The sequence below is a fragment of the Erithacus rubecula genome (assembly GCF_903797595.1).
Source record: "Erithacus rubecula genome assembly, chromosome: 3".
NCBI lineage: Eukaryota > Metazoa > Chordata > Aves > Passeriformes > Muscicapidae > Erithacus > Erithacus rubecula.
In genome coordinates, this window is record NC_136689.1 from 115,292,366 (window position 1) to 115,318,685 (window position 26,320).

Consider the following 26,320-nt stretch of genomic DNA (forward strand, 5'->3'; position numbering starts at 1 on the left):
TATTTAATATATACAGCCAACTCTATTGCCAATATTCTCATAAGTACTGCAACTGCTACTTATGTTAATGTGTAGCCAAACAGAAAGAAAACAACCATAAAGGTGCTAAAAATGGATATAAGCTGCACTAAAGTCTTGAAAGAGTAATGATTTCTATTAATGGTTGGATTGCTAAAATGATATGAGCTAAATTTTTCAGGTTGAGATGGAATTTGTTTCTGAATAGGATGAGAGCATCCCTGAACAAATCATTGGAAGCAGGAAAGTGAACATGATACATGAAATAAATTACTGAATACATCTGAGAATAAGAGGAGTCAAGGAGATAGATACTCATCCTCCTTAAGCACAGTGGGGGTTTATGAATCTTGGATTTTCCAGTGATTTGTTCTTGTCTTTATTGAGAGCCTGATGATAATGTAAACTTGGACAAGTTCCCAGGAGCTCCTGCCCTGCAGAGAATAGGAAATCTTTTACCACAGAGGCTGTTTGTGGTCAAGATCTCAATGTAACAAAATATCCAAAACACAAGGTTGAATTCTCTATGGCAATGAAGATGCAAATAAATCCTTGCTCTTTACAACAAGTTTGGGTCAAATTCAGATTTTGAAGTTGTATGGCTCCTATCTGGGTGTGAAGAGAAAACCATACAAAGGATATTTGAGGTTGCTTAAACTCAAGCTCATGGATATATCATCATTTATTGAGTACTTTAAAAAAAAACCCAAAACTACCAGATAAAATTAAGTGTACGAAATCAGTCATATAGTGATGTTATTCCCAATTCTGCCAGTTAACTTCATATGGGATGAAAAGAAAATTGGATATTTCAGCATAATACACTAAGATGCTTCAATTTCTTTGGAGAACATGACATCTGAGCAGACCCATTTTTAGGGGAATACTAAATAAAAAGCAAGATGACAGCTTTCTAGGTCAGGAACTGCTAGACCTTCATTATTTCAAACAGCTTGGAGCACTGCAGTATTTAGCCTATGTGTGTGTGTGTGCATGTGTGCTTTTTTAGAAAATTTTACAACAGAGGTTTGTAATGTTCTAAGGCCATGCTTTGACAATAAAAAATAATGCCTCATTTATAAAGGGCAGGAACTCAGGGATTTTATCCTCCTGGATGTAACTTCAATTGCATTTTATTTAAAGTACAAGGATACTTTAAGAACTGCATTTAGTCAGCTGTTGACTAATGGCTCTTAGCTCTTCATAAAGCAGATAATGGCTGCATAGAATATCAAACTCAATAGAAACAATCACAGTAATGGAAGAAGAATTCTTTGTTATAGAGTTACATGAAAGGAAACACTGACAAAACAGAAAGCTTTCTAAGGAAAACAGCACCAGGTTTTGATGAATACTACCTCTTTTGATGTGTCTGCTACTTTTTCTCTTCTCTGTAATTGCTTTTGAAAGGTTTGTTAAGGAATTTCTGATGACTTTTGATAGCTGAAACATAAAGCACTTAATGGGAACTAGAAAGCCATTTAAAGGTTTGTAATAAATTCATATATTGCCACTATTTTTCTCTTAGATTGTAATGTCTCTTTTGTACTCCAGATGCCATCTCAAAAAATAAACTTCATATAGAGCATATGGATCAAATTTTAGCCAGAAGGGAAAATTTGTTGACTTGGCACTAGGTATTTGTGACCCACAGAGTACCTTTACAGCCAGCCAAGTCATCAGTTTCTTTTTCTGCTAGGCAGTGGCAGCTCTGAGTCCTGAAGAACACCTTTGCATGTGAGAAGCCTGGGTAACTTAACTCTGGCAATGATGAATGGGTACTGCAACTGACTGTAACTTTGAAAATTCAGTGCTCAGCATTGGAACTGCAGCAAACTTATTCCTGAAAAATGGATGGCATGACTGAAATGATGTAGAATACTATGGAATTATTTAACACGTCCCTACTCCAGTGAAGTCCTTGAACTAAGTCAAACCAGAAATGATGTATCAAAAATGCACACTTTTCTCTTGAAGAAAAGAGTGAAGGGGGAGAAACCCAACAACATATGATGATAAGAGGCAGGGAGCTCAGATATCACAGGCACAGACACAGATAAGAACTGAATAGAATGTGGTCATGAGCGTCTTAAAATTAGCCCTGTTCTTTTGGCTCCTTCTCCATGTTTTTTGAGACTCTTGTTTTGTGAGGCAAATATATTTTTAAATTGGGATACTTTTCATTTTTTGATGCCCCTGTGCAAATTTTTTCAGTCACTTCTGTTCCTGCAGTTCACTGCTGAGTGTTCAGTAGATGTGCATGCTGTATACTGCTCCTGAAAGAAAAATATCCATGAAACCAGGACCATAGCAAAGCACAATACATAGACATATTAAGAGGAAAGCTAATTTTAAAGGACTGCATTAATACCAGTTTTAAAAACTTAGATGTTAATTACATTTTGAAAATGTTTTTCTCCTAACAACTAAGAGGACAGCAAGCACATATCGAGCTTTCTGTGCTTATTTGCAGATCACATGTATTTATTGATTGCTGTGTTGTTGTGGCATGTCTTAAATCTAGCAACAGTTTTTGTGGTTTTTTGGGGAAAAAAGAAAAAAGAGTGCTATCAGTGAAGTTCCTTTTCCTATAATACCATGCCACTCAGCCAGTGCTCTCTGCAGGAGACACCTGAACTCCTGTATTTTAGCACTCAGAAGGCTTTACTGTCAGGGAACTGCTGAAGACCTTCATCTAGGTTAACAGTAGCATGAAGCTCTTGGTAAAGAACTGTCTGTGTTCATGTCTCCCTAAAGTACCTAATCCATATCAAAGGATAACCTGTCACTTAAGTCTCATGGGAGCTGTGGGGTTACAAGACATGTCTGTTTAGAAAGCTAATTCTGCATTTGGCCTTGGAAGCTTTCCCAGCCACAGCAGGACTGCTATTGTGTCTCCCAAGCCAACTGGAAAATCTAGATTATATGTCGGAGTGAGAATTAAGAGAAGGAAAAATGGTCTAGGGAAAAAGGAAGCAAGAATGACAACAGACACAAAAAAAATCCAGCATCCTTGGTGGATATTCAAAAGTCATCTGGACATAATGCTGGGTAACCAGCTGTAAGTGAATCTGAAGGGGGCTTGGACCAGCCCCTTCCAACCATTCTGTGATTCAGTGGGAGGAAAGAAAAAAAACAAACCAAAAACCAGAAATCCTCAAAACTCTGACGTTTTATCAGTGAGATCACAGCATCTATCTAATTTTACAATATGCAGCCATAGACAGTTATGCTATCTCTAAAACCTCCTTTAATAAATTTTCTTTTCTCTTCATACTGCTGACAGTCTCGTTATTTTTCTTCAGTCCTCTTCCTGGTCTACACAGAGCAGTGACAGTTTGCAGGTCCTGATATGGGCACGTCCCAGCAGGTCTGGAGTGCTGCTACTTTGAGGTCAGGCTGTGTAGGGCTACAGAAATATATATTCTCATTTTTGCATCATGGGAGGGGGCATGATTTTACTAAGTTATTTATTGGAGCAGTCTGCATTCTGGTGACATTTATGAAATTTTACAAACATCCTCATCTGATGGAAATCATTAGAGCCACTGTGGAGAACCTGCATCACTGGCAATTACCTTATGAGTGTACGATCCTCAGGCTGATTAAACTAGCTTAGCATCATATTATTTAAGTGGCACCAGGCAGTACTTTGCTGAAGAAGATATGCTAAAGCTCTGAGATGAATTTTAGAAAACTACCCACTAAGAATCCAAATAAAAAAATGTGCCATTTTTAAGTGACTACTATGGAAACAAACACTGCCTGAGTAAGATGGGGATGAATACATTCCAGCAAACCATTAAAGAATTCTACAGGCTATTGCTTACACTACAGGATGTGCTGCAAGCTCTTTATAATACACTTACACCTGACCTCCTTCTAAGTAGAAGCTTGAGGTTTAGGTCAGTATGGAAAACTTTGAAATCTAACAACAGTCAATGGCTGCTGAGCAGAACTCAGGATCTTTTGACTCCTGACAAAATTCATCCTTTTCTTTAGCAGTTTCTGAATCAGGAGACGTTTGTACTCTCGCATTTGTGGAACATTGCTTGATTGGGAACAGGCAGCCTGATTCAGCAGATGTGCTGAATGCTCCAAATGGTCTTCAAAGACATTCTGTATCTTTTAAAAAATCGTTGTTTTTCGTTTTTTTTTTTTGTTTTTTTTTTTTTTTTTTTTTTACCAAACAGGTTAATGATGGCACAGAATGACCAATTATTGCAGAAGAACAGAAGTGTCAAACCACAAGAAGCATGTTTTTGTTTGTTCTCCTCTAACCAGAGGAAAAAAGAAAGCTGGTTATGATCCTGCTTTCAGAAATGGTGGGCTACTAATTACTTGAAGTGAAGACAGAATAAATACTGATTCTTTGATGTAGCCAGTAACTCACTATTCTCTGAAGCCAGCTGAACATTTCTTATTTGCTCCTTGGCGTTTTGGGCGAGCGCCCTTGGCTGCTTGCTGGAATTCAACACAACCTGCGGCCAGGATGCACCTGCATAGCTACTCCAATTATTCCATTAAGATCTTCGTTGCACTAATTGGCTATTTCATTGGCATCATAAGAAAGGCAGCATTTTAAGATTTAAAGATAATTTAAGCAGAAATTAAGGAAAAGCTGTAGTTCTCGCATCCCCCTTTCCCGCTGGCAGCGCGACTCGTTCCACTCCCCCGCGACCTTCCCCCGGCTGAAGTTTTGCGTCCGCTCAGGTGCCTGACGCGGGGCGGCCCGCGGCGCTCACCCCGCCCGGGGCGCCGGAGCCAGGCGGGGAAAAGGGGCCGCGGCTCTGCCGGGGGCAAGCCCGTCCCCGGGCGGCCAGGGGAGCGGCGGAGGAGAGCAGCCCCCGCCTCCCGCCCGCTCTCCTCCCCCTTCCCCCGCTCCCGCCTTTTGTGCGCCGAGCCCGGGCGTCAACGGGCGCCGGCGGCCGCGGAGCTGACAGGAGCCCGCGGCTATCGGCCTCGGCAGCGGCGCTGTGGCGAGGGCGGCAGCCGCGGCCGCTCCCGTCACCAAGGCGCTGCCTGGCACAGAAACACAGACAGAGACGGACTGACAGACGCACGCAGCGCGGAGCTGCCGCCTTTGCAGCTCCTCTCCTCCCTGCACCATGCTCCGCTCCAGGCAGCGCCCGCCCGCTGCTCCCTAAGGGCAGCCAGCCCCGCGCCCGGCTGAGCGGGCGACTGGCGCCCGGCTCCCTCCCGCGCCCCCAGTTACCTGAGTTCGCTCCGTCCCGGGGACTTCGGCAGCGCCTCCGCCCTCTCCCGCTGTGGCAGCCCTTGTGCGGCGGGGGAGTGAGCCGCCAGCACCGGAGGGACTGCAGCCGCCGCCGGGGGAGACGAGCTCAAGCCCCCGCCCCCGGAGCTCTTCATGGCGTCTCACCAGCAGACCAGGATCCAAGCCTACCTGGAGAAGAATAAGATCGGTCCCCTTTTCGAGGTAAGGTGCGCTCTTGCCGGCCGGCTCCTGCGCGGCGGGCAGCGCTGAGGGCGGGGGTGTCCCCGCGGTGGCCGCGGCCCCCCGCGCAGCCCAGGTGAACGCAGGGCGAGGATGAGTTCGAGGCACCCCTCGCCCTGTCCTGCCGCCCCGCACCACGCGTGTGCCCTCGTGTCCCTCCTCCACGCCCCTCCGAGCTCCGGAGCTCCGCGCAGCACTCCCTTCCCGGCTGTCCCGAGGATGTGCCCCGCTTCTTTGCCCCGCCACGGCCGCGGCACGATCCCGCGCGGGTGGTCAAACAGGTGCCCGCGGCCCGAGTCCCCGGGGCCGCCCCCGCGGCGCTGCCGCCTGGCCCCGGCGGCCGCGGGACAGCGGCGCGGCCCCGCCGTCCGGCCGCGCGGAGCCGCGGGCCGAGGCGCACCCGCCGCGCGCCGCGAGGGAGGCGGCGCTTCCAGACCCCCTGTCCAGGGCGGCAGCGCTGGCACCGAGCGGCGGGCACCGGTCACCGGGCACCGATCACCGGGCACCGAGCGGCGGGCACCGGTCACCGGGCACCGATCACCGCGCACCGAGCGCTGCACGGCCCGCGGACGAGCCCGGCGCGCTGCCCCTCCGTGCCCGGCCAGCCGGGAGGGACAGGTGCCTCCCGCCGGGAAACACACCCTCTGCACCGTGCACTCGGGAAGAACTCTGTCCTGCGAAAAGTCCGTGTCGATAGTGCTTTCTGAATTTTTTTTTTCTGCAGTCACACACCGGTTTTTTGCTATATTTTCCCGTTTTCTTACAACGATGCAGTTGCAGGGATTTGTAGATGCAGAGATGTGCATATTTTACTGTTTTAGTACATAAGCTGTGAATACTTAGAATTTGAAAGGGTACTAGAGCAATCGTGATTATTACCATTTTGTCATCTTGTTTCTCATGCAATTTAAAATATCTAAATGCACATATATTATGCACTGCACTCTGGCAGTACTTTCACAAGGCACAACTCTGCCTTTTTCAGTATTTAACTTGATCTCAATCAAGCTTAGTATGTATGAAATCTTTTTTATTCTGGCACAGTGGATGCCTCATTTTCAGTGTGTATTTTGCTACCCCCCCTTCCTCCGCCATAAGTAAAGGTCAAATTTTGTTAGAAAATTTTTCATGAATGATCTGGTTTTATATTTTTGTGTGCATAGGCTGTTGAAATAGACTGCTAGTTCAGTGCTAGTGGTGTTAGATATCTTCATTTTGCAATAAATGAAGACCCATTTGATGGAACAGTAGCTGGGTACTAGGGAGCAGCAGGTGATTTTTCTAGTTAAGGAATTCATAAAAATGAAAACATTTGTGTGGTTCAATTACTGAATAAAATTCTGTTCAATCAGCTGTTGTTGCCAGGTCTAGGTACATAACAGACTCTTGTTTATTTCAGTGGGAATTCAGCGCTTTGGGGTTGTTCAAGATTTAGGCCCTTGACAGCTCTCATTTTCTTCTAAATTTCCTTAACCCATTGATTTAAACATTAAAATTCAAGCAAACCACTTGACATCTCTGTTCTGAGTCACTGTGTTTTAACCTAGTTTCTCCATAGTATAAGATATATATGGTTGTTCCTCTTTGAATTCTTGTAGGATGTTTTAGTTATCAATCGTGGAGAGAAAGATTAAGAGTAGTATTTGTTTCTGCATTTCATGTATCACCATGTATTTCACTAATCACTAATGTAGGAATTTCATCGTGATAGGTTCTGTTTAAGGCTCTTTACACAGCTGTGCAGGCTGTCTACAGGTTCTCAGTGCACTCCTGCAAACCAGGAAGACTTTTTGGTGTGAAATCTACTTACACCTGAATACTAGTGACTGGTTTTAAGATCTATGGGTATAGCATTCCTGAAGCTGCTTACAGTACCTTTTATCAGTTACACGGGGAGGAAGAAGATCATAATTCTTATCTCAGCTACTTCCTGATTGGCCATTTAAAATATACTTACATATTCAATTTTTTTAACAGGCTTTTTGTTCTTAACAGTTTATTGAAGATCTGCAAACTATGCTTAATCTTGTAGTCCACAGAAAAATGTAGACAGGTATTTGAAGTTGATGGGAATTGATCAAAGACTGTGCAAGGATGAATCTTGTACTCTATACTAGTATTCCTATTCAATGTACTTTGTGGTGTTTCAAGAATACCATGTGTCCACAGCCAGATATAGTCACTAACACATCGGTTTTTCAGGTGTATAAAAGTTCTGACACATTGCAAAAGGAGACCTGTGCTTTGTCTTTTATCCAGGAACAGCTAGCATTTTCTTATACCACTTCTGGTTTGGATGCTAATTAAGCATCTCTTGTTATGGATGACAGACATATATATATATATATATATTTTTTTTTTTTTTTGGGAGTACTAATTTTCTAGTACCAGCTCAGAACAGAGTGGACTTGGATTCAGTTTTCTCCAGTGTTATTTGCTGAGCAGTTTGTGACTGTAATTGCTCAATATATGCTTCAAGTGTATGTTTTAAGGAATGCATGGACTAATACTGGGTAGCTGAGGGCAGTCACAGGAAAGAAGGACATGGAGAGAGGACCTGTGTGCTTTCTGAGATGAAGGCAGGGATAGTGACGCATAAACAGATTGTATTTCAAACTTGCATAATGAATAATCTGTGATGGGTGCGCTTTACACCATTGATTTGAGACAATTACAGAGGCACAGAATGCTGATGGGTGGAACCGCTGGCCGGGTACTGAAGGTGAGGTACAATTCCTGTGCATTGCAGTTAAGAGCAGTGGTTGCTCTTGCTAGTAGGTCATTGTGTTCCAGTTGCTTGCAGTTACCCTGGTTGTGTCTGTTTTCCCCATTCTGTCCTGTATTTGTGGCCTTCTGTTACAGTGCTTAGGGATTTTTGTACTTCACTAACCAGCAGTACCTACTTAAGAGCATCTTTGCTGAAGTTTTGTGTGATTTGACACTTGAATTTATCTTCCTAATTTGTGTGAAAGAGAAGTGTTCAAGAGAAGTGCTGACACGTGAGATGCAGGAAGACCTTAGGCTCTGCCTTGGTTAGAAAGTTGTTTCCTTCTCTGTAAAGAAATGTGAGGAGTAACCTCCTGGAGAAAGAATTAATGAGCTTAAGCTGACTCAGCAGGCATTGGTCTTCTACTGACTACCACTATCTGTTGACATATAGTAGGAAGCTCTATCCACTTGGCTATGAATGGTTACTCAGCACAGATTGACTTGATTCTGAACATTACAAAGTGAATTCTTGCTTACGGGTTAGAGGTGGGAAGGAAGGTGGGCGGGAATTACTGTGTACATCTGAAACTGTGTCAATTTTGAGATTTAAGACAGGTTGCAAAGTAACTTTGATACTGCAGCCTCATTTTCCCTTCTGGATGTAGGTCCCCAAGACATGGCTTTTCAAAACTGTTACTTCTCTGCTATTTCATCTTTCAGGTGCCCAAGATTTTTGCAGGTAAGATCCCTGTGAATCTATAACTCAGCTGCTAAATGCCCTAGGGCATGCAGGTGTTGTTAGTGCAGACACTGAGATCTTAAGTTAACCCCTTACATTCTGTCAGGTTTCATGAGCATTCTTATCCTGTTCTCTGTGGTTTTTGTGTGTTGTGAGTTTTTATTATTTTTTCTTTTGCTTTTGAAAGCTTAGACATCTTTCTATAAGAGATTGTTGGTATCTAAGAATACTGTGGTTAGACAACAAGTTTAGATTTGAGGAATGCCCTTTTAGAAATGCCTCTTTTCTGGGATTTTTGTGGTAACACGTACCATGGCACTATCTGATTTTTTTTTTTTTCACATTAACTTGAAATGTAACGAGAATTCTAAATATGAATTATTTCTGTGATGAAGCTTCACTGTTGTTTTTTTCCTCCATCTTTCTAAAATATGAACAGGAGCTATGTGCCTAAAATTGCCTAGGATGGCGTATTCAGAATCAGCACCCACTCATTTCTGTCTGAGTGAAGTATTGACCCACTTTGCATTTCAAGCATCCAATCCAACAAGTTCTTTTTGTGTGCTAATAATCTCAATGAATAAACCTGCTGTCTGTATCCATACATCTAGTCTTCTATACAACTGTATCTCTTTAGCATCCAGTTGTGCTCTCATTTGGGCAACCTGACAGTTTCTGTGAATTTGAAAGCTGGATCAGCACACTTGAGAACAGATTGCAATAAATCTTCTAGAGCTCTGAGATAAATTTAGTGTTTTGGAATTTTTTTATTTCTAGAACTGCAGCTAAAAAAGCATCCAGCAGGTACGTTGTTGTTATGCAAACCCAAGAACTGTAATTTCTTTGAGTTATAAAAAGCCAAAATAACGCTTCTCAAAGTAAATATACCAAACCCCTGGTTACGTAAGATTTTTGTACTGCAAGTAATGTGGGGATAGAACTGTAATTTTTATTTCAAACAACATAAAGGCTTCATAATACAACCCTTAGCTGCTTTTTTTTTTGTTTGGCAGACATAATTACTGAAGCAAATACAATGGGAAACTTTTTAAAATCTGTGATGGTTTTTCTTTCCCTAAATGAAATAGCATTGTTGGTGTATATTATGCTGTGGTGTTCATTGTTTAAATAAACACTTTTATTTATTAAAAACATTGTTTAGATAAATACACTTTCACTTAAACCTTAGCCTACTTGGTGATGAACACTCTATAGTGCATCTTATGACTGACTTAAGTCAAAGTTTGGGGTTGAATTTTTGAGTTTTGGACTGTCCTCTGAAGCAATGCTTATCCTTGGTTCTTAAATACACAAAGGTAGCCACTGTCAGTGTCTAATTAGCCAGTTCATAATTTCTCACAGTCTAAAATTATGTTTTAAGCTGTAATATCTGCAATTTGAATTATAGAGATGCCCTCAAAGAATTTTTTTTTAGTATTTTGGTATGATACTTAATGGGTTAGGTTCTGTTGCTAGCATGAAAGTGTCTGTATTATGGATTGTACAAATGTATTTAGTGAAGCATTTGATTTCATGGAGCTAGGTGGAGCCTTTGAAAGACTGAGCTTTTCTGTACTTAGACATCACAAGGATCATTTTAGGCACTAACCGATTACCCAGTGACATTGTTTCAGCCTGGCAGTCCCTGTTGCAGGGAAGCCAGTATTAACTGTTTTTCAAAGGGTGTATGGAAACCAAAAGTGATCTAGAAATGCTGCAGTCTTAAACAGTAGGGGGTAGGGAATCACATTTAAGTTCTAATTTTTATTTTTGTTGGTGCCTGTTATAGTATGGCGTTATTGTAGCCTTAGCGTGCACTGAAGTAAAAGACCTAAAATGGTTTAGAGATGTCCTTTGCATTTTGGAGAATTCATCATTTCATAGTTGCCTTAAAGATAACTTTATCTAAGGGAGAGCAAGTGAAAGACCCTAATTAAGACGACAGACACACCCTTTTCCATTAACAAACAGTTCCATAACCAGTGGCTTTATGCTTATTACTTGGCCCTTGTGGTGACCAGCAAGATGCAAATGTCAGAAATTTCCGTGTGGTTGAGGCAGTCATAATTCTACTCTCCTGTGTAATCTAAGATAAAGAAAAAAAATGTTCCTGAATGAGGAAAATTACAGCATCTTGCTACCTGACTAGTTAATCTCTCAGCATTTAAAAGGAGTTGCATTTTTGTGATGTTTACTCCTCTGGGAATTTGTCTGAAGTTAGTTGAAGACTTTAAAAGCATATTGGAAAGAGACAGTGAGAGAGATTGTAGATACAGGTCTGCACTTGGGTGGCCCAGAACATAAATAATAATCACATAAACCTTGTTTCCATAATGACAAAAGTATTACTTGCTTGATATGGAAAAGTGGGCTCTCTTAATTGCTTTTAAAAAAATTATTTGGCAACAAACACAGAAATAAATAGAAATCCAAGTGGTAGTTAAATTGGAAGAATGATACGGTGAAAGTATCATAATAAAATCCTTTTGTTACATTAGCTGTTAATGTTTTAAAACTCTCAAAATTGCAATTACCTTGTTTCTTGAGAGGGGGAGCAGAATACATAACTATCTTGCATCAAAAAATACCTGGGAAAATGAGAAGCAGTTCTCAGTTGAGTTGCTGTCACCATCATGTACCAGCAAAGTCTGGCTGCTCATGGTAAGGTATAAAGCTAACAGATATGATATTGAAATTTTTCTGGCAATCTGTCTAATAATTAATTGCTCTGGATCAAAATAAGCCATTACTACTGGTCTTATTTCTTTGTGTTTTATGACGTTATGAAATATCTTCAAAGTTTCAGATGATGTTAACAGTGTTGAAGTAAGGTCTTTAATTGTTTTGTTTCTTTTGATCAATACAGTCTTTTTGGTACAGTAGATCAATGTTGAGTGGCAAATATAAAGTAAAATTTAATTCAGCCTGTCATTTTTTCTGACATGTTTTTTGGTGTTAGTTATCTATACTTTTCCACATGGGTTAGATACTATCCATACTCCAGAGTCAGCAATCTCAGCCTTCTGGTTTTTTAGGAGCTTCTGGGAGGGAAGGGAGCAGCTAGTACCTTAACCAACATTTCTGCCACACGATGGGCTATTTTACTATTCTGGAGCAGGTGGGTTTCTTATAGCTAGATAGACACCTGTTATTAGGGTTCCTTATTTTAAAAGTGTTACTTAGTATATGGAAGCTAGAAACATAATATTTAAATCGAGTTAGAAGCATAGTATTTGAGAGTATTTTGGCATCGTGTTCTTTTACAATTTGACTCTTATTGACTGTTTAATAAATATTCTTTTTTTTTTTTTCCTCCCTGTGTCTTTTATTCTCACTTGCATATTTCCATTTGTCCTCTTTATGCAAATAAAGAAGTGGGGACTGATTTCTCATTTTTCAATTGTCTAATGATTATTTGGAATTTTTTCATACAGTGTTTTTTAAAATTTTTTTTTAATCTGTTGATATTTTGTTTTTCTGGTAAAGCATATGTGCTTTTGTATGAGTGAGGAGGGATAGAGGTACTTTTTTTTTTTTTTTTACCTCTGGACTACAAGAGGTGGCTGGAAGCACTTTTATGTTCGTGAACTTTTAGAACAAACACTACCCAAACACTTTAGTGTCTGTAATTACTCAGACAAAAATGAAGTGTTATTTCCTGTATTGGGTATTACTCCCCTTTCACAGATGCATGTTTTTTCTCCTAACAAATGTCAATACGAGCTGTGAAGTATGACAGAAGGATAGGTTCTATGTTAAGAATCTTCTCTGCCTAAACCATAAGATGTGGTTAAAAAATAGTGAAAGCAAGAACATTTTCAAATACAATTGTTAGGAAACCCTTGGCCTCCTGACTAAGGCAGTGGGCTGTCTCACACATTACTAAAGGTGATGAAAAGTAGCACACAGCTGATAGGAGAAGCAAGTATTACAGATTTTTACCCTAGGACACAGGTAAAGGGCATGATCACTTGAAATGCACAGCTATGCCTTTGCCAAGACAACCCAACATCCAAATCTGCTCTTAGTGTATAGATATCCTTGAAAAAGAAATATCCTTGAAAAAGAAAGCTTGCAGCAGACACATTTTTGATGGCCTTAACTTTTATGTCAGGTCCCGTATGCTGTGCTGTGTCAATTCTCCTTTGTCTATTCGGTTTCACTGAATCCTTATTCCATCTATAAATATTCAGGCAGAATTTTCTGGCTGTAGTTATGATGCCACTCTGGTTTTGCTCTTCTGTTGATTTGGGCAGTTTTCTTCCCTTATTCACATAAAATTCAAGTATTGTCTTTACCTTAAACATGGAGTTTCCAGTGAAGCCACTCAAATTTTGGCATATATATATATATATATATATATATAGCATATGTAGCACTATGAGGAAATGTGTTATAGTTATGAGAAATGCACATACAAAATGAAGAATACATGTGCATTACCCATGATAGATAGAAGGCAATTTTACAGTACCCACCTCTCACAAAATTTCTGTTCATACAGAGAGTGGAAATTTTTAATTGTGTATATATGTGAAACATCCGATTTCCTTCCTCATTTTCCAGCTCTCTGCAATATTCAATAAATGAAATCACTCTATTCATAAGCCATATTTCTCTTTAGTATGTGGTACAATACACTTACTGTACAATAGCTCTTTTATTGGCTTTTGTAGGAGCTGCCTTCTGGGGCAGGAATCATGAGAGTTTGGATCTTTCAACTGTGTTGGAGCCTTTTTAATTGAATCTTTCCTCCTCATATAGTTTGTTTTACTCCAGACATTCTCGTGGTTTAGTATTCAGGATTATGGGCTGTGAGGCTGATTTAATAGCCAGTTGCTGCAGGTCCTGTTCATCTTCATTTCTGGTTGCACTTTCCTGCTGGTGGTTGTGTCATTTTGCATTTACCTAGTTTGGGAATATGAAGTAGAATAAAATGAAGCCTACAAAGAAGTGAAAATTGTTCAGTGGGCTGAGCTCAGTGGGTCACCATATAGTCTGATGAGGAACTTGGGAGAGAAAATGTAGGTGGCCTGAAGGTGGAGGGAGGGAAGGACAACTGGTTTTCTCTGGTAGAAAGCTACTAGGTGGGCATAGGAGATGTGCAAAGCTTGTGTGCTTGTTAGCTTCATATGGGTTTTGTCTTTTAAAGGTGCAGTTCCCCATAGGCTGGGGAAATGTCATGGAGCCCAGTTGATTCTGTGAAGGAGCAGATGAGGGAATTGAATAATTAGGGAGGACGGCGGAACAAATTAAGAGGAAACAGACCATATGAATATGCTGAGTGTGAGAGTGAGAAAGAATAGGAAATGGGAGGGGGTGGGATGAAAAAGATTAATGCTACATTACCAGCATGTTCTTTCTTTTTTATTTTATTTTTATAATAGTCTCTACTGTCAAATGTCAACTGGAATCTGTACTTTCTTTTTTTTAAAGAAAGGTTCTAGTGCTAGTTGCTAAGAGTACACCCAAAGACTGAGAAAGGGAAAATGCAAGAAAATATAACTTATTATGTAAAGAGTATGTATGTTTTGCAGTGTCTGATTCATATGTCTAGTGCTTGATCTTTAATGTGTTACTTAGGCATGGATTTGCCAGAGAGTTAAAGGTGTCCTTAGCACCACTATTAACTCTGGCTCCTGTGCCATGAACTTCATTAAGAAGAAGCTACACTCTCCAATTTGACAGGCATTGTGCCTCCACTGACATTTGTATGAGTGGAGAGGTAAATGGATGATTGTGAAATATTCCTCTGGTCAGGTATCTATATCAAAGAAAGGAATTCTGAATGATTGTAAGTTCCATGTTCCTTTTGGTGCACTAGTGCAGAAAAGGCTGCTCGGTGTTGTTGATAACAGAATTCATCCCAGAAGCCTAAATAAGTGGAAGCAGACTCTTCTGGAGATATGAGAGATGGTTCATAGAACTGAAATGGGAGGGTGGTTTTAGCCATAGGTGACCTTTGAAGAGAACCTGTGGAAGCAATTATGCTTAGGCCAGTTAGGAAGAGAAAGAATTTATGATGCAGACTCTGATAGTTTTGTAGAGATGGGACTGGGGGCTTTTGTGTAATTAAGGATATTATTTCATTTGAAGGAGAAGAAAAGAGAGATGGGATAATTTCTATGACTGGATATACTGGGAATTCTCAGACTGAAATGAGATGCATGCTCTATGAAATGCATACAGACATTCTGAAACATTGGGACAGGCCTGAGAATCCTGTGTATGCTGGACAGAGATCCCATATAAATGCAGCAGGTGTTGTGTTCCTGTTCAGACACATTGTGTTTATTGCACATAACCATTGCAGTTGGGTAGGACACGATCCATACACCCAGTGCAACCTGGGTGTTCATCCTCCTAAGGATTCTGAAGAGTCTTGTCCTTCCTGTGTAATGAGGACAAAGCAGAGAAGGCAGGGAAATGCAAGCTGAGGAGAAGACCAAGGTTTGCATATGCAGAAATTCCTCTGGTGTACCATATGAGCCACCACCCATAATTGTGCTGAGGACATAATTTTGCATGATGTAGAAACCCCAGTTAAAAAATTAAAAAAGGTGTTTTAGAGCTCCTCCTAAGTGTGTCATGGTCCAGAATAATGCCATTAGATAGTAATGCCTGTATCTAATATAAGACAGTGAAGCTATTTGGAGACAAAGGCTGGATGTAGACTTACCAGCAAGGAAAAATGCAGAGGGATAAACACAAAAAGAAGGCTAAATTACTAGAGTAACAGATTTAATGTTGATTTCTTATTCCCTGAAGGAGGAATACCTGAAAAAAAAAAAAGACAGCAGGGGAGAAAAAGAAACTTCAGAGAATGTATTTTATTCTATGTTTCCCTGTGATAATGGAAAAAAAGGTTAGAAAAATAAAGTTGGCCAGCATGAAGATCCACTTATCATTTACCTAAACATTGAATAAAAAGTTAACTAGCAAGGAGAGGAAATAAAATATATAGTAGTTAGGATACTAAAAGTGATAGTTAATTATCTGGCTACATTTCCTGCTTCTGTTGATGCTGTCCTGCTGTATTATCATGTATTACTTTGTGCTTGTGTTTCCCCTTCCTTTGTCTCGTTTGTCTGCATAGAGCCTGCAAACCCCTCTGGCTCCTGTGGTCTTCACATGGTTTAGGAGTTTTCACAGCAGGGCTCTGAGCTCATTCTGGGCTTTCTGCTTTCTCTTCTTTCTTCGTGCTACCTCAGTGCCTGGTTGTGCTATTAATCCCATTAATTGGTGCCATACAATCAAGAAAAAATTGATTTCGCCCTCTTTTTCTGCTGCTTAGTGTGGTAATTCAGAGCACTGACAAGTCTCAGGGCTGCAGTGCAGCCCATGTAAGCACTCTGTATTCCCACAGGGAGCCCTGCTGCAGTTGGTGAGACCCTGATTTACAAGAGGAAGGTCTTCACTCATAACCAGGCAGATTTAGTATAATGTTAAATAAAGAGCAATCAAATCATCAAGAAGCTTTAATTGGGCAATTGCTGTCAGGGTTGGAAAGTTTCTTTGCAGTCTCAGAAACAAAAAATGTACACCAGTGACTCACAGACACTGTTTTCTAAATAAAAAAGAATTAGAAAATCAGATTAATAATGCTTTGGCTGTTATTAAAAATAACTCTACAGCTCCAAAACCCTATCATCATCTAAAATCACCCCGATTTCAGCTTCTAGAAAAAAAGTGATTTTGAGTTGCCTAAGCCATTGCAGTTTTGATGGTAGAAGTGTCTGATGAGAAATGAAGGGCCTAACTTCAGTTCTAGGTATAATTCAATTATCTGTCCTTAAGAATTACTGTTGCTACCCATAGAAAGTCTCCAATTGTAAGTACAGCAGTACCTCTTTAAATATCCACATAGGGCTTTAGCTTTCTTGTAAAATATAGACCTTTAGTCCTTTGTTTGAAAACCTGAGCCAGAGGACAGTTCCTGGATGTTGCAGGTCGTGTCCCTGATAGGCTAGTAAGGACATGGTAACTAAATCCATAGTGACAGTTTGTATGGAGGAGATAGTCAAAGTGCAAATGGCACTTTCAGGAAACATACCACTTCTGCATATGCATTAAAGTTACCTTGCTTGGGCTAGAAACTGACTTTAGTAAGTTCATCCATATGATATTATTAATAGTACTCATATTATTTTATGTCTTTAAAATAATTTTTTCTGCTACCTTTTCATTCAGGAAAAATATATTCATTAGTTTATATTTTTAGTACACAGAGACTGATATTTTTTTTTTCTTATTTCATAACTGCACTTTGTATTATTTTAAAATTACTGTAATATTGCTGTCATATGTGTAACTTAGCTAATCTATAACTTAGAGTGGAAAGTGTATCCAGCTTATGTAAGCTACTATTTATTTAGCTGTCCCCATTATCTCAGACCTACTTTATTTATGGGCATGATAAAAGTGTCAGCCTTAAGCCTGTGCAACCAATGCACTTGGCCTCAGAGGAGAAATAGTGGTGTCCAACATTGTCTCATTTCAGAGCCTTTTTTTGCAGCTTAGTTCTCCACAGTTCTCCATTTTCAACTGCTCTTTAGAGCTACTCTGAGTTCTTTCACATTATTTCCTTAGGTGGGGCTTTTTTAAGGACTTGGACATGCAGGTTAGTTCTAAGGAAACAAATAATGGCATTAAACCTCTCTTCTGTTAAACATGAGCCTGGATGTAATCCATGATATATCTACTGTATGTGGTCAAGGAAGTTTGGTATTCTTCCTCATACAGTTCAACTGTATGTTCACTTCTGCTCATCAGTTGTCTTTTGCTGAAGAGTTTTTTTCTGAGCATAGTTACAGAACATCCTTCCTCTAAGGAGGAAGTGTCTTGCCTGAAAGAAGTTTTTCCAGTGACTCTTTCTGTGCAGAAGTTGCATGGTGATGTGTTCTTCTTCATGGTGCTTTGCAATAGGCAATACAATTGTGGAAAGTAGGGAAGTAGAGTGAGAGGTTTTTGTCTCTTATGATGGTGATCAGATCTCTCTCTTTGATTTATGACATCTAAATGCACTGGTTAAAGCTTGTTGGTTTGTGACTCTAGTCAAAGAGTCACAAAGAGATAAAAGAACATTCAAGTAACAGTTGCACACAAGATGTTGTAGTTGTGTCTAGGCACAGGTACTGTCCTGATACACAGGCCGTTTTTGGCATTACATACTGCAGGATTAAAATAAAATATCGTATTTCTTAAATGAACAAAACTAAATACTGTTTAGTTATCTGTGCTGTTCTGCATATGACTACTGAATTATATCTGACATTTTATGTCTTTCCATGGCTTCTGGGGAATATGGTTGTGTCTTTTTTTCAGGGTTGATTTCAAGATGTTGAAGCAGAATGTAAAATATTATCCTTCCTATATGTTGTCAAATCAATTGTCTGCCACAAATATCTATTATCTTCATATTGCATTTTCATCTTCTGGCTGTAGTGAGGAAAAGGTGCCCTATTGTGACAGAAATTGTCTGGACATGTTGCAAAGGAGACCTACCTGGTGAGTTTTGAGTCTTATTCCAAGGCACCATACAGCCAGTAAATGAGATGAACAAGTAAATCTGTGGAGAGGATGTTGGACCATGCATTTTCAGCAGGGTAATCTTGGTGCCTGCTTTGCAAGCACAGGTTTTCTGTCATAGAAGCAGCCAGCTGGGCAGCGTGGTGTTCATCTTCAGCAGGTGGTGTCATCTCCTGGGCTCAGACCTCAGCTTTGTGTGCCTGTCAGACCCTGAAGGGACTGATTTCTGGGAGAATCCCAGATGGGAGCTTGGGAGTGCTTCCCCAGATTACAGGTTAGATGGAGACAGCAGTGACTACCTGCTCAGGGCTGAGGCAGAGCAATGAACCTGGTAGTGCCAATGGGAAGCAGTTTGGGAACCCTGGAAAGTGGCTGGAGACGTGTAGCACATGGGTACCTCTGCACTCAGTGTTAATATTTTCTTTCCTTTGTAATTTTGCTGCTGTGTCTCTCCTACCTGATTCTTCACATATTGCATTCTAAACCTGTATAATTCCAGCCTACTGCACTGTTTAGGTCAAAGTGGACACCTGCATGTCTTTTTCCCTATGTGTTTCTAATCTTCAATTTTAAAATATTTTTTTAGTCTGATTATGATTGGATCATCATTCTCAGAAGTTTCTTCACCTTAAGTAGCAGAAATACCTATTTTAACTTGACTTGAAGTAGAGATAATCCATGAAGGCAGAGAATGTTAGAAATCTGCATGAAATTTGCAAAAAATCTTCTTTAAAGCATTTTCTTTGTCATCTTGGTTGCTGATGAGGAAAGTCATAGAGGTAATTTTGGCTTAACTGATGAAATGATAAAAATCCATATGGAAGCTATCAGAGGTGGGTTTTGCTTCTAACTGAACTGGAATTATTAAATTGTCTTCCTGACTGGGGCTGAAGATAGATTCAGGTACACTGATATCTTTTTAGAAATGAAATAGTTGTCACTATCGTAATAGTACACAAAATGGTGGAAGATCTCTGGATTATAAAAACAAATTAGTGAATAATTTTTTTATTAATTAACACGGTTATTTAGATATTTACTAGAATATTATTAATTCATGCATTTATAATCAAGTTGTTTTTTATATCTGTGGCCTGATGGCTTCTGCATGGCAGAAGTCTTGTGTTTTTGCATTTAAAGAGACCAATTCTTTCATTTCAACTTCATTGTGGATTTTGCTTTTTTTTTTTTTGTTTTTTCAAATAGCAAAGTTCAAGTGTGTTAATTAAGCAAACGCTTCATCTATAATTAAGTGGACACAGGTTGAAACAATATAAAAGTGTTGCTTGTAGTAGTAAAAAGATTTTCCAGTTGCAGTCTAAGAATCACTGAGTATAAGTTGTGTTGAGCCAAAGTGAACATGACTAAGTGTTCTCAAAACATTTGAGAGCTTGCAGAGAGTCTGCAATGGTGGTTATCCTGACAAGATACTGCACATCTTGTGTTACCTCTGACAGTCAAGTCAGTGTGACCTTTCCTGTGGGGGCAGGAATAGGATACAAGTAGATTTAAATCAATCAAGGAACTTCTTACATGTGAAATAACTTCTTTGTTTTCTTAAAGTGCTGTATAAAAAACACTTGTTAATATTATTTAAAGACTCTGGGCACAATTGCAGTATATAAATTCTCCAAATATAAAAAACCTCTTTGTATTTTGTTGTGGTGAAAATTAATTTCCAGATTTTTCCATGGCAATAAATTCTGACCTTTCCATTCAGAAATCTCTGTTGTATTGTTGCATATTAAACATTTAGATTTATTTAAAAAGCTGATTACAACATTGGTATGAAGTCTTATGAGACCAAGTCAATCTCTCATAGGTAAATAACAGGAAATTAAGATGTGTATCTGAATAGATATTAATCTATTCAAAGTGTATGAATAAAACTTGTAATTATGCTGCATATTGCTCATACTTGTTTAGTTGCTGTACAAAAGGAACATTTCCAAATGACAGGATTTAAGTAAATTCTAACAATCAGGGAGCAGGTGTTAACTTCTTTGACATTTGTTTAGTGAACATTACTGGATCAAACTTAGGGTTAATTTATGTAGGCAGCTAAAGTCAAGGTAATTAAATCTGTGTTAAAACTTCCCCATCCTGGACTCTGGTAACTCACATTCTCCATTTTGTGTCACTATAATTGGTGGTTATTCTTTGAAATTCCATGTGAATACTTAAAAATTCTTGGTCAAGATTAAAAAAAAAAATGAAAGCAATTTTTATAATAATTTTAATGCATAGAAGTTACACAGAATATTTAATAACTTTGGCTATACACATTGGGCAGTAGAATGGTTTAAAACATCATCTCACATTTATCTGAATAATTTTGCTATATCTAATGGTGTAATAATGCAAAGTTACTGGGTGGGTCAGGGGAGTGTTTGTCAGTAGAAAGAAAACCACCTGGGAAGTGTAGTGGTTGCTGCACACATTTTAAAAATGTGTGTTATCAAAGTTTTCCATGGGATGCAATTGAAAGGATTTCCATCAGTCTTCAAAACATTCATTTACTTTTTTTTTTGGTGGGCTTCCAGAAAGAAGAAAGGAAGTGTTTGTAATTCTACAGTCACAGACCAGTGATCTAGTTCATCAAGGCATTTTAAGCATGCTCATGGCTTTGTAATTATTTACTTCTCAGGCATAAAGAATATCTAAGCATGAGGGTTTTGCTGAGTCAATTCCTTAATATACCAAGTGTTTTTTCATGTTTGGCCTGATCACCACTCATAAACCCTTAATAACCCTTTCTGTAGTGGTACTGTCCTGGCACTGACAGGAACGGGATTTTCTTCACAGCAAGCCTGTATGTTGGTGGATTTCAGATTTGTGACTGGAACAGGGTTGGTACACCAGTCTTTTGGCTGTTGCTTAGCAGTGATTGTACAGGCTCAAGGCTTTCTCTGTTCTCTCTGTCCACCTGCAAACAGTCCAGGGGTGGGGACAGGCTGGGAGGGGACACAGCAGGAACAGCTGACCCAACCTGGGCAAAGAGATATTCCTTACCATATGCTGTCATGCTCAGCAATTAAACCTGGGGAGTAAGTTTTCTGAAATGACTGTTGCTTGCAGACTGACAAGGCAGTGGGATATGCTGAGTGATTGCCTTGATATCACTTGTTCTTTGATTTTGTCTTTTTTCTTTTCTCCTTCCTGTGGTTATTAAGCTGTCTTTATCTTAAGCCATTAATTTTTCTTGGTTTTACTCTTTTCATTTTTTTCCTTATCCCACTAAGGGTGGGAATGAATAAGTGGCTGGTATGTGCTTAGCTGCTGGTTGGGGTCAGCCTACCAGAGGTAGCCACAAAAATACCTGCTACCTTAGTTTCTAGCATTACTCTTCCTCAAAAAAAATTGTGTCAGACAGGTTAAAGCTAAGTCAGTGAAGCTGAAATTGGAAATGAGAATTTTTTTTTTTTAACAGTTGCAGTAATGAGTCATTGCACATGGTGGAACAAGTGATTTCAACTTAGACCTTGAAATTGAAATAAGATGACTTCAGCTGATCAGAGAAAGATCAGCTCGAGCCTATTGAGTTAGCCTTTAGGTAAGGCAGTGATGTGCAGTCAGTGTTGTTTTATGGCTGTAATTTAAGTCCAGGTTGTAAGAGTCTTTCCTGCTCTTTATCTATGAGTATTTCTTTTGATGTAAATCTACAGACCTTTCAGAAAACCAGCAGTTTTCATTTTCCTTGGCTGAACTGTGAAGTGCATGCCTGAGGGCAGAATTTTGGTGGTTGATAGGGTGGATGGAAACTGAAGAAGGCTTCTGAATTGTGCTTTGGGGAAACCTTACAGTGTTTCTGCAGTAACATGAACGGCCCTCATTTGATAAATCCTTGCTGAGTTCAGATAATGATATGGTAGACATAATTCCACAAGTGTGAGATTGTCATGCAGAGATACATGATTGCAGAATGAAATATAAGCTATCGTAGGAAATCTTTGTGGTTTGAAAACTAAACTGTAGGAGGAAGTGTGATAACTGTGCCATGATTGGCATCACTGTGAGCATGTCTTTAACCTTTTCTTCTTCTACTGAAAATTATTTAATGTTTTAGAGTAACCTAGTAGCAGTGACTTCTCTCTTGACAGCATTCTTGGAATGCTTGAATGGGAGAATGGAAACATTACATTAAAGCCACAGATTGAAGGTGTTTAAAGCTATTTTGTGAACTCAGGAGAGGTAAAATAGATTTGGGACAATGATATTTGAAATACTGAGATTAGGAGAGAAAAAACCCTCAAAGGATAAATAAGTGCAAAGATACCACAAGAGATTCAGATAGATATTGCATGTTACAATGTGTGTGGTAGAGTTTGATAAAGTGTCATGAACTTACTCAGTGTAACTTTGAAATTTTCCACCAGACCCCTTCTATTCCTAAATAAGATCGATGATGCATGTTTTATCAAGTATTACATGTGTGAGTTGGAATTACTTCAGACAGAGCCAGTTCATCCAAGTCAGAAAACTGATAATATCTGCAAAGGGTTTATAGTGGAATGAGTCTGCTGTTTCCATTCTGCTCTCCAAAGTCCCCCTTAGTAACATAGCCCCCAAAATTGGACTTTTCTTATTGAATTGGTACAGATATTTAGTAGATGAACACTTAAGAAAGACAGCTATTCAATGATGTTTGTTTTCAAACTTCCTCCTGTTATTCTTGTTCTATGAAATGTTACCTGTGCCACTAGTCCCATACCTTAGATTTCCCAATTTAGGGGAATTTTGTTTGCACCAAAACATCAGAGCCACCATATCAGCTTTGCACTTTCAATTTACTTCTATGTCCACAGTAATTTCTCTGTGGGTTGTGTTCCCATGCTGTGTACTACAGTTGTGTGATATTAAATTTAAATGCACAGCTGTCTGAAATGGCATCAGTGGGGCTTTGAAAAAAGAATGTGTTGATTGAAATTTTTTAGTCAATTCCAGATAAAAGTCTGAATATTTTCATGAGCAAATTGAGTAGGACTACTATTTGTTCTCAACTGTTATTCTACCATGGTTAGTTTGAAACAAATAATATGGTACAGGCACATGAATTTTATTTATGTGGAAATTTGTGTAGGATTGAGTAAATTATGGGAGATGTGATGATCATTTAGTGAATGTAAAATATGTTGAACTCCATGTCATTCATAGTTCATAATGTGATTTTACTACTTTTTATTAAAAGTTGCTCAAGAATATTTAAAGTCTGGCTATTTTCTGAAGAAGGATGCTGCTATTTTTTTTTATTTCCATAAAAAATAATTATTTTTTTGTTAGAAATATTCATTTAAGCAATCATTTCTGCTCATTTCTGCTAATCTCATTTCTTCTCTCAAAATGTAGGCAGTAAGAATAGTGTTAAAATATACTTGAAAAAATTATGTTTGTTTCCTTGCTTTGTTACTACAGTAATCAGAATGGAATTCTAACAAAAAAGTGTCAGTCATTAACAGATTTCTTAAACCTACTGCCCTTCTGCAAGTTTTCCCTCAATTATATATCTTCTTTGTTTGGTTACAGCCTGTATGAAGGGGTTGGCAAGTCTAAATTTAGGTGTCTGTCTAAGTTTCCAAGCTTCACTGTAGTCCATGAGTCAGTGGAGCCAGGAGAGCAATTCTTATCCTAGGTGGACTCTGGCTGGTCAGCTAAGAGACATCTAGCCCCTCATGACTTCTTTATTGACAGTGTCACTGCTAACATCACTGTGAAGACTTGCTGCATTTAATTATATTTGAACTTCTAATTAATCCATAAAAAAAGAGCATAACACAACCAGAATCTGTGCAAGCTGTGTGCCATAGTCTATAAAAGTCTGTACAGTTAAAATGTGATTGTTGTGTAGTTACCATTGCCAATTACAGGGCAAGATAGAATGTCTCTTAATTAACATAATAACCCAATAGGTACATTTAGACAGGGCTAATTAGGACTTTCTTGTAATTGGGCCTATGATTAATAGACTGTGAAGACTGTTTCATTTGTATTAAATGCATGGACAGTTGCAAGGAAATTAAAATTGAGCCTTCATTGAATAACTGCTAGGAAACCTCAGGATCGCACAATAGTGAAAGATCTAAATAATTCTTTATTATTTATAAAATTCTGTATGTTGTTTGTAAATAATTTGTGTATTAAACCACTACTTTAGACCTGATGTTTTTTCAGGATCCTTTGCAGCCTCATTACACGTGCATGAATCTCTTGGAAATATCCACAAATGAACTTTTACAAGTTTTTTTTTTTTTTAACAGTCTAAGTAACAGTTCCATAAACCTAGTGAATTTAGGAGCATATGAATATACCTTTACAAATTATGAAGGGAAAAGAACTGGTTTGCACAGTTCCAAGGTAAAATCCTTGAAGCAGTTAACTGAAAGAACTTATATCCCCTCACTGTTCTTCTGCCTTCAATCAAGGCAGAGTCTAATTTGGGACAATATAATTGGGAAGCAGCAGAAACTGATGTATTCATCTGAGTGCTCTAGTCTGTATTATCCACGGAAGTTTCCTTTGGCCCCTTTTCTGTGCTCCAGTGTGTCTCGAGGGTGCACAGGGAATTCATAATTGCTGACTTCTGAACAGCTTCTTCACTTGTTACACAGCTGGGAGGAAGGGACTGTGTGGAGTCCACTGGTGGAAAAGACAGAAGGATATAGAGTGAAAAGAAGATGTAGCAGTGGAAAGAAGATGGGAGGGAGATTATGGGTAGTGAGCAATTCACTTGGCAGCATGAAGACTCAATCTCCCTGGCTTTTTATTTGCTCTTATAAGGCACGTTGTGCAGAGGACAACAGACTTACCTTATTCGGATTGTACAAAACCTAGAAATTTAGCTAGAAGTGTGAAAAGTATAATTAATATTTTCAAGAGACTTGTCTTTAGGTGTCTTGCATTTCTGTTTTTATGAAGAGTTGGAACCTACCTGATGAAGAAATGAATCTCATTTTCAATGATCTTGTGCCATATTTGTTCTGCTGTTAATGCAGAGGCGTCGTCAGTGAGACTAGTTGGTCTTTTCCCTTTTCTTTTTCTTGTGAAACCTTGCCTACTTAGCACATTGTGAGTCAGATCAGACTGCTGCTAACCAAAAAGGAATTTTATTTTTGTACCTTGTATGCTTCAGTTTTTCTAATTTAATACATTCACTTTTGTCATCTTTTTTTAAAAGACATTTCAAATGTGTGAAAATGTATTTAGAGTGCTATGTAGTATGTTATTCCTACTGTCTGTTAGGATGTCACCTGAGCAACAGATGACATCATCAAATAAGCTGTTGATCATTTAATCAGAAGTCAAAGTTTTGCTAGAGAATGGTGCTAGAATGAGAATACCCTTTAGTTGACATCCCTAATTTGTAATATTGTTTCATTTCTAGAGAAGTGTGTGTTTTTACTTAAAAAATGAGGAGAGTGCTCACTATGTACAGTCAATGTTGGTGTAAAGCTTTGTGCTTTTTTTTTTTTTCTATTTTTTGGTGTGGCTTGGGTATGGCTTTATTTTTGTTTTTCTTGCCCCTCCAACCCTTCCACCTCATGGCATAGCCAAGAAACTGAATGCAGGCAGCTAACATATTTCCATGTAATTGCCAATTTGCTGGGGATGACAAAAGTCTCAGAGGAATTGTGAGCTTGAAGAGCACAGGTTGAGAGCTGAGCAGATGGAATTGTGTCCCTTGATGAACTGGGTGGCAGAAACTGGTAGAAGAGCAAAGGCAGTCCTGGAGCTGTGCTCCTATTTCTGGGATATCTGACAGTGTGTGAGGCAGAAGGATATGGAAGAGAAGATAACCCCTTCAGCATGTAAATATGAATTTATACTGATAGTATGTCTGAAGCTATTGTTATTAGACGAGAGGTTTTCTTTGCACC

At 39.3% G+C, this 26,320-nt stretch overlaps 1 protein-coding gene across 5 annotated transcripts in view; it reads left to right on the forward strand.

The window, feature by feature from the left end:
• Positions 1-4,895: 4,895 nt before the first annotated feature.
• The window catches only part of LOC306799823 (uncharacterized protein C8orf34 homolog), a gene marked incomplete at its 3' end in the record, with an annotated part of 149,479 nt that continues 128,054 nt past the window's right edge, over positions 4,896-26,320 (forward strand). For 2 of the 5 annotated variants that reach the window (XM_079301341.1, XM_079301342.1), the window contains exon 1: positions 4,903-5,455. In XM_079301341.1, coding sequence (XP_079157467.1) covers positions 5,387-5,455 — 69 coding nt within the window. In that variant the 5' untranslated portion in view covers positions 4,903-5,386. Of the gene's footprint in view, positions 5,456-26,320 lie in introns of all 5 variants that reach the window. The other 3 variants (XM_079301343.1, XM_079301339.1, XM_079301340.1) reach the window with 3 other exon arrangements.